The following is a 12,398-nucleotide window of genomic DNA, read 5'->3' on the forward strand; positions in this document are numbered from 1 at the left end:
CAAAGTGGGTGTCCATTCTGCATGTCGCTGACTGCACTGGTTGACACAAGTTCTTAGGCCATAAGGTGAACCCTGTTATCATTTCATCCCGCTCCACAGAAGTGGAACTACACAATCTTTAGTTCATAAAAAAGAACGAGTCATGCTTATCCACCAAAAAAAAAAGTTTTTCGCTAAAATTCCTGTCAATTCTTCTAGGCACGTAATTATTGGCTGAACTAGTCCCTTCAAAGCGTAATAATATCTTGGTCAAAAGTAGTGCCACGGTCCGTCACGTGATCGTGCTACACCAATTGGGTAGCTGCATAGACTGGTATCAACAAACAGATTTGGAAAAAATGGCGACCGCCATGGTTTCATCGAGAAGCGGGGACGAGGAAAACGCACCAGAAAGTCTCAAAAAGTCAAAATTATCAACACACAAACATTGTTACATGTATATTACGTCTGTGAAGCACGAAAAGGTTGATTATTTGACCAATACAAGATGGAATACGTACAGGACAAGCTTACAACGGTGGCTCGGCTTGAAGGGAGACTCTCGGAACGTGGTGGCTGAAAACCACAAGCACTGTCTTGATTTCGAGTTCGAAGATATTCCTGAGGACGCTGGCTTCCACCACACATGCTACAGAAGGTTTACTGACAAAAAGGCCATGACGAAGGTGGAAAGACGGCTCGCACGTGAGGGAGATCAAGACGTTAGGGAGGACCTCGAGGTCGAGCCCATCCCATCGACGTCTAGCAGCACGTACCGAAGCCAAACAGAGAAGCTACGATCAAGGTCAGGCCTGCCAATCGCAGGCTCTGGCCCCGTCCTTCCTGCCCTGTGCATTATATGCAAGATGAAGGAGAAAATGATCATCAAAGCAGGCAAGCGACAAAGGGATCAACTGTGTAAGACTGAAACATTATCAGCAGGTAAGCAAACATCTAAAATGCAAACCCCCTCCCACACCCACACCCACACATTCTCTGTGGTTGAATAACTGAAAGGTACAATTATGTGTGAGAGATACGTCAACAAACTCATTGAGTTGTCCTTTTTTTCCGTTTAGGCAAATTGCAGAAAGCTGCTGAGAAGAAAGATGACCAAAGCGTTCTTTTACATATAAAAGACAAAGACTGTGTGGCTCTGGAGGTGCGGTACCACAAAAGCTGTTACAGTCAGTACATCAAGTTTTTGCTGAGACCTGACAAACCAGAGACAGAACAGTAAGTTATTTCTCCTTGGATTGCTTTACCTATATGCACTACCACCAGAGTGAAGTCCAGGTGTGTGTCGGCGATGGCTATATATATATATACTTAACATTATATAAGTAAACATCCAATTTCCTTCTGTTATATGTGCACACAATCACAACACTTATTCATTTATCCATTTATTTACTTCTCATTCATGTGTTGAAGGGATGAGCCAATGTTTGATGCCAGTTACAAGCTGTTCTGTGAGAGGATCATCCGCCAGAGGCTGCTTGTCAACAATGAGGTGCTTAGAATGGGCCAGCTGAGGAAGGCCTTCATTGACATGGTGAAAGCAAACGAAGGTGTTGATGCTTCAAACTACAGGTAACTGCAATGTAATACAAGTCTTATTATTTATCATGTGCAAGGCCAGCTTTAAACAAAATGTGTATGACAGGCCTGTTTGGAGAAACAGTTTTTAAGTCTTGCTGTTTGCACAGACATGTGCAACTTCCTCAACAACTTCCTCCAAAAAAAAAAAAAAGCCAAAGGGGCTGACTTGAAATGTCTTATCAGTCAACACACAAGGATATTCAGTTAAATATGGTATACAAACTGAAAAGAACATTCCCACATGTGGGTAAAAAATTCTCCCATGTTGGCATGAACAATTAATTATCAAAACATGACATGATCCTTCCAAAAGGACACATTATTTATATAGAATATCAGACATACAACATGTTTGTCATAAAAATTGAAAAATAAATTGTGCAAAATTATCTGTTTTGACCCATGTGCCCTTCAACAGCTAAAAATCCACAAGCATCAATTTACCTCAACATTATTGTTCCTATGCTGCACATTTACATGATAAACACTACGTCCTGCATACTGGTAGGAGACAGGCCTTTGAACACTACATAATGCTGATACACTGTACTGGCTAGAACACAGTTTATTATCATACAGTGTGGTGTCCCGGGCTGTTCAAGATCCCAGAGACACAGTCTGCAGACCGGTCTGCAAAGGCGTTCGGTTAAGTGGTTCAACTTCCCGCTGCCCCAGAACTGAAGGAGAAGGAGCAATTATTCCAGCAGCTGGCCAAAGCCCCGTCTTTTGAGAGGTGTGTGGGTGACGGCGGGTGTCATATATTTGTCAAGATGCCATTTTACCCAGGACTACCTCAAAAGTAAGCTCTTCCCATTCATCTGTGCCCAATTGTGTAGGGTTTTGTATCATTTTACCCACTCACTTAGCTATTTGTTATTTAATAAACAGCATTAGTACTTGTATTGTGTATTTTAATTTGTCTGAGTCTGATTGAAAGGTACAAACGCATCTTCGGTATATAAGTTTCACTATTCAGTTGGCAGTTAAACCTGGAGTAAAGCTTATGAAGACCAGCCAACTCACTAGTTGTATTATTTTTTTCTTCCCTAAATAATAAAGTGCAGTATGAACAAAATGCATGATATTTGTAGTTAGAAAAGTTAAATAAATAACAAGTTTAATTTGCAGTCATTTACTTTGTTGGAAGGTTTGGGTTCATTTATTGTTTTTTTATTAAAATATAAGTTGTACGAATTGTAAATCTAAGAATAAGTAACTTTTGATGGATATAAATAATATTTTGAATAAACATACTATTGTATTTGTATTGGAATAGTATGGCTCTGTACTCTCTTTTAGGGCATTTCATTGTGTGGGACGGTGGCTATCCTTGCATTGAACAGCCATCTTGACCTTCCATCAGGAGCGACTGCATGGGAAGGTGCAGAGCAGAGAGCCAACAGCACTCTGCTGAAGCCCCTGCGAAATAAAGCGGCCTTTGGTATGATGGAAGTACAACGGAGGCGCCTGTTGTTGACGCCCTGAAGGTAGAACATGCTTTTTGGTCCTTTAGTTGTAACAGGTTAACTGAACAACATTTGTTTGACATCTGTTTAACTTTAGCTTGCAAATGTAAAGTGTTTAAATAACCTTTGTGTTTTAATGTCAAGTAAAAGGTGAACATACAGTACATTGATCTAACAAAAAACTGTAGTTCTTCAAAAAGTTTGATAAACCTATTTGGGTTTTGTTGCATGACCAGAGGCCTTTACTTCTAACAAGTTAAAACCCAGTACTTCTGCACAGTTACAGATGAAGATGTTACTAATATTTGTTTATAATAGAATAAGAATAGATTCCAGATATGACTGCGTAGGGTTGTTTAAGACGGTCTTAGAACAGATATTTGGTTATAGTTTCCACTTGGGACTTCCTCATTTATTTGTCAATCTACTAAACCAACTAGGTGCTACCAAAATATGGTAGCTGTGTCAAGAGACATGAGTCTATTGTATATCCTTTCTAGCAGAAGGTAGCACAAGTGTTGTGATGCTTTAATCAACTGAAAGTGCAACGTTTTTTATTATGGCATTGGCAGCAGAGATTTGTCACATTTTTCATGGGCGCAACCCACATACTCAGCTCTGCTGCTCATCCCACAGATGCATGTTCCTCACAAGTTGTGGCATCCATTTTGAAAGGTAAATAAACAGGTTTTCCAACGGTAAACATTTATTAACAAGAAGCATTGTTACTGCAAAGAAATAATCTACCAAACACAGATTTACTTACTTTTTGTGTTAAGTTTATATCAAATATAGCAAATATCTTAGTTCATACAAAAGTAGTTATGTCCCATATTTTTGTGCATCATAATATTTTTATAATTGTTGTTGAGAAGTGATGTGTGCAGTGGACTGGGAAACAAGCAAACCACATGCAGCTCCACATGATGTTGGAGGTGAGTCGTGCAAAATGTTATTTAGTTCTCATCATGTTATTGTGAGTCATGTGGTTTATAACTATCAGCATCTCTAACTTGCAGGTCCAGCATGATGCATATTATTTATCTTAAGCATCGACTTCAAAGGGAAGAAAGAGCTCTAATGGGTCCGACTAGAATGACAAATAACGTTAGTTCCGCCTATGCCGTCAGCAAAGAAATCGTTTAATCATAAACTTTTCATTTTTAGGGGGGCCACAGGGGGGTCCAAAGTCAGTGTTAGGGGGCACTGGCCCCCGTTGGTCCTCCCCTAGTACCGCCCATGATCTGTAGCAACATTTGTTTTTCAAAGTTTGGTCTTATTGTAGCCAAGCTTAAAGCCAAAGTATCATTATACAACAGAGGTGATGTTTTATTTGGCCAACAGTTCAGTGTCTACCTAAATAACTGTAATGCTAACTGAAAAGGCTAAACTCTTTACCAAAGACATGTAATGAGTATTAATACAATTGTGTAAAAATGGACATTGTACAGTATACTTGATCCTCAGTGTAAGTGTATATGTCCTATATGTTTGCCCTTTTTCCTGTAGCCCATACTTTGGACTGTGAAACAGCCAATTGCATCATTAGTTTGTTGTCTGATCATACTGTGATTACAGCAATATTTATTTCACTGGGTTCAAGGCTTTACTGGAATAAACTTGAACTGTGATCAGCAAACATATAAATAAACCTTCTGCCTTTGCTCCAAACGTCGTGTCAACATGTTTAATAACGGTGCAGCCCTCAGCAGATAGGCGTATTATGGGGTGTCATAATATGCCGTTGCCATGGCGACAGATCACTTGCCATCAAACACAATGTTTATGTTCCTGCTGTAACTCCTATATAAACTGTCCGATTGGCCGAAACTTCCCACGTTTGCCCCCGGACGAGTCCGGAAAGCATCTACGTGACGTGTCGACGTACTGACAACAGCGGACATGCACGGAGCTTTACTTGGGTTTATTATTAAGGCATCAGACTCCAGAAATGAACTGACAGGGCTTACAGGATATGAAAGAAACGATAAATAAGTCTGAATAGGTCGGCCTCCTCAGTGAAACCATACAGTATGCAACTTGCTCAAAAAGTTGGAGCAAAGCAGTCTTGCACCTGTACCAGAAGATGGCAGCAGAGTAAAGAGAGACAGAGATATACTGATATCCAAGTTGAGTCAGCATTGGAAATACAAGTGGTACAAACAGAGATATATTGGGAACGTTAGAAACACAACAATTTGAAAATGAAGCAAAAGAAGTTGCTTTAATCAGAAGTAAGTCTTTAACATGAAGATAATTACATCGGACCCTGTAGGAATTAAACTGCAGATTTGTAGGTTTGCCATGAGTGTTTATTATTATACATTTAGTCCAAAGTAAGGGAATAATAATAACACTTGTTTGGATTCTCTTTGCTATTTTTGAAAAAGGAAAAAAAGAGAAATTACCCAAATGAATATATTCTGAATGGGTGACTACCAACCACTTGCATTTCAATGACAACTCTAAATAACGATCCTACCTCAAGAAGCATGTCCTTGATCTGCTTCACCGAGATTCATTTTGAATAAAAAGTGATATCACAATAGTAACAAAAGTATTTTTACTCTCACAGTAGCCTCTACTACTTTGTATCCTCTCATAGAACTATTCACAGTTCAAAGGCTGCTAATTTTGGTCAAACAGCAATTTGCCTATACAGTGCAACTACAAGGCTATCTACTGTATTTGAATGACAAAAGATGACACTCACCTTAAAATGTCCTTTGTATATTTATATTTGTCTTAACTGTGGGAACTTGTCCAGGCATGTTAAGTGGGAGTGGACTTGAAATCCTTAACTCAAGGTGTAGAACAATTAAGTTATCAAGCCAATTGCATTACTTACTACAACTTGAATTTAGTTTTAAGTCAATTAACGCAGAAATCAGAGTTCAAATTACACACAATATTAAGTTGATGTACTTACCAACATTATTACGGCAACACAACTTATAAAGTAATGTTTGCAACTTCAAATGTTTATCTAAATCAATTAACTCACATTTTTATCTTGCAACCATGCATTTAATTAAGTTGAGGTGAAAGGTCGCCTGAATTCGTTTTTAGAGTGTAAGAGACAGGCCTTTGGACTACATAATGCTAATACACTGTACTGGCTAGAACACAGTTTATTATCATACAGTGTGGTGTCCCGGGCCGTTCAAGATCCCAGAGACACAGTCTGCAGACCGGTCTGCAAAGGCGTTCGGTTAAGTGGTTCAACTTCCCGCTGCCCCAGAACTGAAGGAGAAGGAGCAATTCTTCCAGCAGCTGGCCAAAGCCCCGTCTTTTGAGAGGTGTGTGGGTGACGGGTGTCATATATTTGTCAAGATGCCATTTGGACCCAGGACTACCTCAACAGTAAGCTCTTCCCATTCATCTGTGCCCAATTGTGTAGGGTTTTGTATCATTTTTCCCACTCACTTAGCTATTTGTTATTTAATAAACAGCATTAGTACTTGTATTGTGTATTTTAATTTGTCTGATTCTGATTGAAAGGTACAAACGCATCTTCGGTATATAAGTTTCACTATTCAGTTGGCATTTACACCTGGAGTAAAGCTTATGAAGACCAGCCAAATTACTACTTGTATTCTTTTTGTCTTCCCTAAATAACAAAGAGCAGCATGAATGTAAAGGGTGCCAGAAATCTGATTTTATTGGAATATTTTTTTGGACAAAAGATCAGCTTTGAATGGGCTTGTGAAAAGTGCTTATTTAAGCTACAACAAACATACAAAAAACATGAACTGTATTTCGAACAAAATGCATGATATTTGTAGTTAGAAAAGTTAAAGAAATAGCAAGTTTAGTTTGCAGTCATTTACTTTGTTGTAAGGTTTGGGTTCATTCATTGTTTTCTATTAAAATATAAAGTTGTAAGAATTGTAAATCTAAGAATAAGGAACTTTTGAGGGATAGAAGTAATACTTTTAATAAACATACCAATTGTATTTGTATTGGAATAGTATGGCTCTGTACTCTCTTTTAGGGCATTTCATTGTGTGGGACGGTGGCTATCCTTGCATTGAACAGCCATCTTGACCTTCCATCAGGAGCGACTGCATGGGAAGGTGCAGAGCAGAGAGCCAACAGCACTCTGCTGAAGCCCCTGCGAAATAAAGCGGCCTTTGGTATGATGGAAGTACAACGGAGGCGCCTGTTGTTGACGCCCTGAAGGTAGAACATGCTTTTTGGTCCTTTAGTTGTAACAGGTTAACTGAACAACATTTGTTTGATGTCTGTTTAAATGTAGCTTGCAAATGTAAAGTTTTTTAAATAACCTTTGTGTTTTAATGTCAAGTAAAAGGTGAACATGCATTGACCTAACATGTTAAGCTTAAAACATAACAAAAAAACAACTGTAGTTCTTCAGAAGCTCTTCAAAAAGTTTGAAAAACCTATTTTTTTTTTTTTTTGCATGACCTTTACTTCTAACAAGTTAAAACCCAGTACTTCTGCACAGTTACAGATGAAGATGTTACTAATATTTTGTAATAATAGAATAAGAATAGATTCCAGATATGACTGCGTAGGGTTGTTTAAGACGGTCTTAGAACAGATATTTGGTTATAGTTTCCACTTGGGACTTCCTCATTTATTTGTCAATCTACTAAACCAACTAAGTGCTACCAAAATATGGTAGCTGAGTCAAGAGACATGAGTCTATTGTATATCCTTTCTAGCAGAAGGTAGCACAAGTGTTGTGATGCTTTAATCAACTGAAAGTGCAACGTTTTTTATTATGGCATTGGCAGCAGAGATTTGTCACATTTTTCATGGGCGCAACCCACATACTCAGCTCTGCTGCTCATCCCACAGATGCATGTTCCTCACAAGTGTGGCACCATTTGAAAGGTAAATAAACAGGTTTTCCAACGGTAAACATTTATTGACAAGAAGCATTGTTACTGCAAATAAATAATATACCAAACACAGATTTCCTTACCGTTTGTGTTAAGTTTATATCAAATACAGAAAATATCTTAATTCATACAAAAGTAGCTGTATCCCATATTTTTGTGCATCATAATATTTTTTATAATTTAATATTGTGTCAATTATTCACGTACACATCACTGTTGAGAAGTGATGTGTGCAGTGGTCTGGGAAACAAGCAAAACCACATGCAGCTGCTATAATAACAAATAAAAGCTGTGAATTTAATAGTCTCACCCTCTGACCAAACATCTACACCTCATCACTCAGACTCAACAGACCTGTGGTATTCCACAGGACGTTAGAGGTGAGTCGTGCAAAATGTAACTAAGTTCTCATCATGTTATTGTGAGTCATGTGGTTTATAACTATCAGCATCTCTAACTTGCAGGTCCAGCATGATGCATTTGCATGCTCTTAAGCATCGACCTCAAAGGGAAGAAAGACCTCTGTCCTATACACCTGTCATAGGTGTATGACAACCCTGTGGTTGTCCACCAGGTGGTGCTGTTGTAACCTGTGTATTCATCAGCTAAAACCCCGGCGTCTGTTACATTTTTAACCTTATGCTCATTCAGGTACGTTGCAACGCGATCTGGAAGGATATTTTTGAATTGTTCAAGAAGGAACAGTTCCCTCAAATCATTAAGATTTACTACTTCGGAAGCTCCGAACAAGTTCCACATAGGTCTGTCTTTCTGACTTCCTTAGCTTCCTGAACTGCTGACGGTAGGCCTCAGGTACCAACTCATAAGCTTTTAGCACTGCAGTCTTTACCCTTAAGTAATCTTCACTGTCAGCCAAACTTAATGCAGAAAATGCTTCTTGAGCCCTACCAGTTAACACACACTGTAATAGCAATGTTTTCTCCCAATCAGACCACTGTCGTCTTTGGCTAAGTCGCTCAAAAAGTCAAAAAAAAGAATCTACAGTCTTCTCCTCGAATTTTGGTAACAACCTCAAGTTATGAGCTACATCAAAAGTGGCTGGGGACACCCCAGAAGAAAGCTTACCCTCTTGGATGAGGTCCAACTTAACGCTCTTGTTCTAATTCAGCTTCCCGCACCACTGTAGTTAACCTTAAACGCTCCATCTCAGTATCCTGTTCACGAGCTCTAGCCCGGTCCTCACGAGCATTTGCTCGTTCCTCACGTTCACTGTCTTGTTGGTACTGCAGCAGCATTATTTCCTTTCTCTGTTCAAATGTCATTTCACCAAAGTCAAACAAAGAAAAACCTGCACTTCTCTGCCGCTCTGGATTTATTGCTGCCTTCTCAGCCAACTCATCCTCGGAACAATCATTGACAGCCACTGCTGGCAGAACTTCTTGCAGTACCAACTGGGTCTGTAACGTAGTCACTATGGTGTCTTTACGACCCTGCTTTGGAACTTCTACCTCAAAATGCTCTGCAATTTTTAACAGTTGGTCTTTAGTACATTTTTGCAGCAGTTCCACACTGGGACACTTAACAAAATCCGCCAATGTAGCCATGATTATACAAACTCCCTCCCTTCCAGCCTTGCCAGTGGTTATATTGGGAACGTTAGAAACACAAAATTACAAAATGAAGCAAAATAATTTGCTTTAATCAGAAGTAAGTCTTTAACATGAAGATAATCACACCAGGCCCTTTCGGACTTAAACTGCAGATTTGTAGGTTTGCCATGAGTGTTTATTTGTATACATTTAGTTCAAACTAAGGGAATAATAATAACACTTGTTTGGATCCTCTTTGCTTTTGGCCTCACACAGTTACTGCTTTATGTGGGGACCAGTTGTTACTCCAAACAACACATTACAATTGACAATGTTTAAAACACTATCTATAACATTTCAGCTTGAACTTTGACTTTGTTTGACCTTCAGCTCACAACCCAAAAATATAACTATTTGTCATGATGCATAAAAAAGGAATTATACCTCATACCTCATTATCTGTGTTTCACAATGTGTTCCCAGCAGTACGTTCTACTTGGATGAGCGACAGAGTTTCAGTTTTCTTTCTTTTTAGCTGAAACTCATAAATAACCTCTACAGCAGTGGTCCCCAAACTAAGGCCCGCGGCCGGGTACAGCCCGCCTCCACATTTGGCCCGGCCCCCTGAACAATACCAGAGACGCATTATGATTTTTTTTTTTGATTTTTTTATTATTATTTTATTTTTTTATTAATTTTTTTTTTTTCAGTCTGGCCACCTAAATCCTAGACTAGCCCCTGTCAAAATGTTGTGACCTGCTCTATCGAAATCAGTCGCATTGACCCGAAGACACCTTTTGAGTTGTATACACAGTTGGAAAGAGGATATTCCTAGCTTTCTAATGATATCAGGATTGTTTTTGTACTTCAAATATTAAGCGAAATATGTCACATTATATAATGACTGTCACAGAGTCATCATTTGGAGAAAAAGGCCTTCAAAGTTGTCTCTTCTCTGGAATCCATCGATCTGATTGATTATTAGCGGAGCAAATGATCAAAATACTACCGAGGGAAGATATTTTCGTTTGGAGGGGAAGCTCGCGAGTGTGTGTGTATACGTGTGTGTGTGAGTGTGTGTGCTTGTGTAATTTTGCGTTTGTGTGTATTGTGTTTGTTTCCCGGGGAAAACACTCACGAGAAACACCGGCTGTTGTTATGCCTGCCGTTCTCCGCTTGTAAATATGCCGAAGCTTCAAAGTTGTATTTATCATCTGAATTTGCCGAAACAAGTTTAATATTCTGAAAGCCAAGACTTTGTTTAATTGAAATCAGATGAAAACAAACTGTAACGGACCCTGCAGTGTTATCTATGATTACTATACTCTTACATTCATAATTTCAGCGGAGTGAGTGGGGGGGGGCGGCGCTGCGGAAGAGCAGATTGCGAGTGAGAAATAAATAAATTGGAAATAAAAGTTTCATATTCTGAAAGCCAAGACTTTGTTTGTTTAAAATCAAACAAACACCCGAACCCCGAAAAATAGTTTTTTTTACGTAAATCCACGTTATTTTGAGAGATTCTGCTCTGACAACTAAGCTAAACTTTTACCTGTTAAGATTGTGCACGGCACAACAGAAAGTTACAGTAATTTTCAATGGACTTTTTTTCTGTGAAGAACCCAGAGAGGGTTATTTGGTTATTATTTATTTCATAAATAGTGTTATTTATTTCATTAATAGTGTTATTATTTATTTCCTGACTTTTTTTCTGTGAAGATCCCGGAAAGGGTTATTAATATTTGGTTATGTGTGGCTTTCTAGAAAACAATAAATGTTTACGTTTAGACACCCATGCGATCGTCACACTTTTTCTGTTACAAACTGACCCGGCCCCCATCAGAGAAGGGAAAAGTTATGTGGCCCTCACAGGAAAAAGTTTGGGGACCCCTGCTCTACAGCCTTGTTGCTTTACTTTGTATAAAAGCTTTAGGGCCATCAGAAATCTCATTTTCACATTTCAGTGGGACATCGTGTTAACTGCTTTCACCCGGTAAGGAAAAAAAGCAACATTCTGAATTACCAGGTATCTTCATTTTTATCAGAGTGGTTGATTACAGAAAAAATGGTGAAGGTCCGAGGATCATTCTCATTGGATGTGGGACACTTTTGACACAAAAGCTAAACAAAACCAGTTGATGTAATTTGTCCAGTCTTAAAAATCCATGGTAACATTTTATGGATTTGAGTGTTGGTATTTCCCCCCCTCTTCTCAGAAATAAAAAAACTTTTTTTCTTTTCCGTCGCTTGTCTCCTAACTCATACATGCAGCCATTTCCTTAATGAAAGTGATTTAAGAAGCTCTCTGTATTGAGAGCAGCTTTGATCCCTCATCACAATGTGCTTACAAGAGGCTTTTTTTCAACCACTATCTGAAGGATTGTCATGATATTTTGTACACACTTTTATGCTCCTCCGGAATGACTCTTAATGACTTTGGTGATCTACTGAATTCTCTTCCTAGGTTTTTCTTGTCCCACTCTCAGGTTTACATGTTTGTTGTCTAAATGTGTCTTTGTGGTGCAGAGTTTCATGGTCCACACAGGATAAATCCTAATAACGTGAGCGATTCATGTAATGGTTGTCATCACTTAATATTTATGTGTTTAGGATTGGGAACCGGAACTCTATTTCCAAGTAAGAATCAAATGCAAAGTTTGGAGCACCGGGTACCCAAAGAAAAAGGAGAATGTATTATTGTTATGCATTTTGTTTCCTAACCAAGCACATTGGCTCTCTCTCTGGATGACGTTTTGTTTTGTCATGGCACTCTGGGAAGATTTAGAGATGCAAACAGGACTGCAGATTCACTTGTACACTAAGCAACAACTGAAGTTCAGCACAGCCGCGTCTCTACCTCTCGATCGAACCACACACTGCGGCTCCGCTGCCCGCATAACACCCTTCATCTTTCTCTAAACATAATGTAGCTG

At 38.9% G+C, this 12,398-nt stretch overlaps 1 protein-coding gene across 1 annotated transcript in view; it reads left to right on the forward strand.

Moving 5' to 3' along the window:
- The first annotated feature begins 342 nt into the window (after positions 1–342).
- Positions 343–12,398, forward strand: part of LOC117541052 — a 30,567-nt gene continuing 18,511 nt past the window's right edge. Inside the window, exons 1-3 of the mRNA XM_034208105.1 lie at positions 343–921; positions 1,059–1,215; positions 1,414–1,572. Coding sequence (XP_034063996.1) covers positions 351–921; positions 1,059–1,215; positions 1,414–1,572 — 887 coding nt within the window. The 5' untranslated portion in view covers positions 343–350. The remainder of the gene's footprint in view (positions 922–1,058; positions 1,216–1,413; positions 1,573–12,398) is intronic.

The sequence above is a fragment of the Gymnodraco acuticeps genome, unplaced genomic scaffold, assembly GCF_902827175.1.
Source record: "Gymnodraco acuticeps unplaced genomic scaffold, fGymAcu1.1, whole genome shotgun sequence".
NCBI classification, from domain to species: domain Eukaryota; kingdom Metazoa; phylum Chordata; class Actinopteri; order Perciformes; family Bathydraconidae; genus Gymnodraco; species Gymnodraco acuticeps.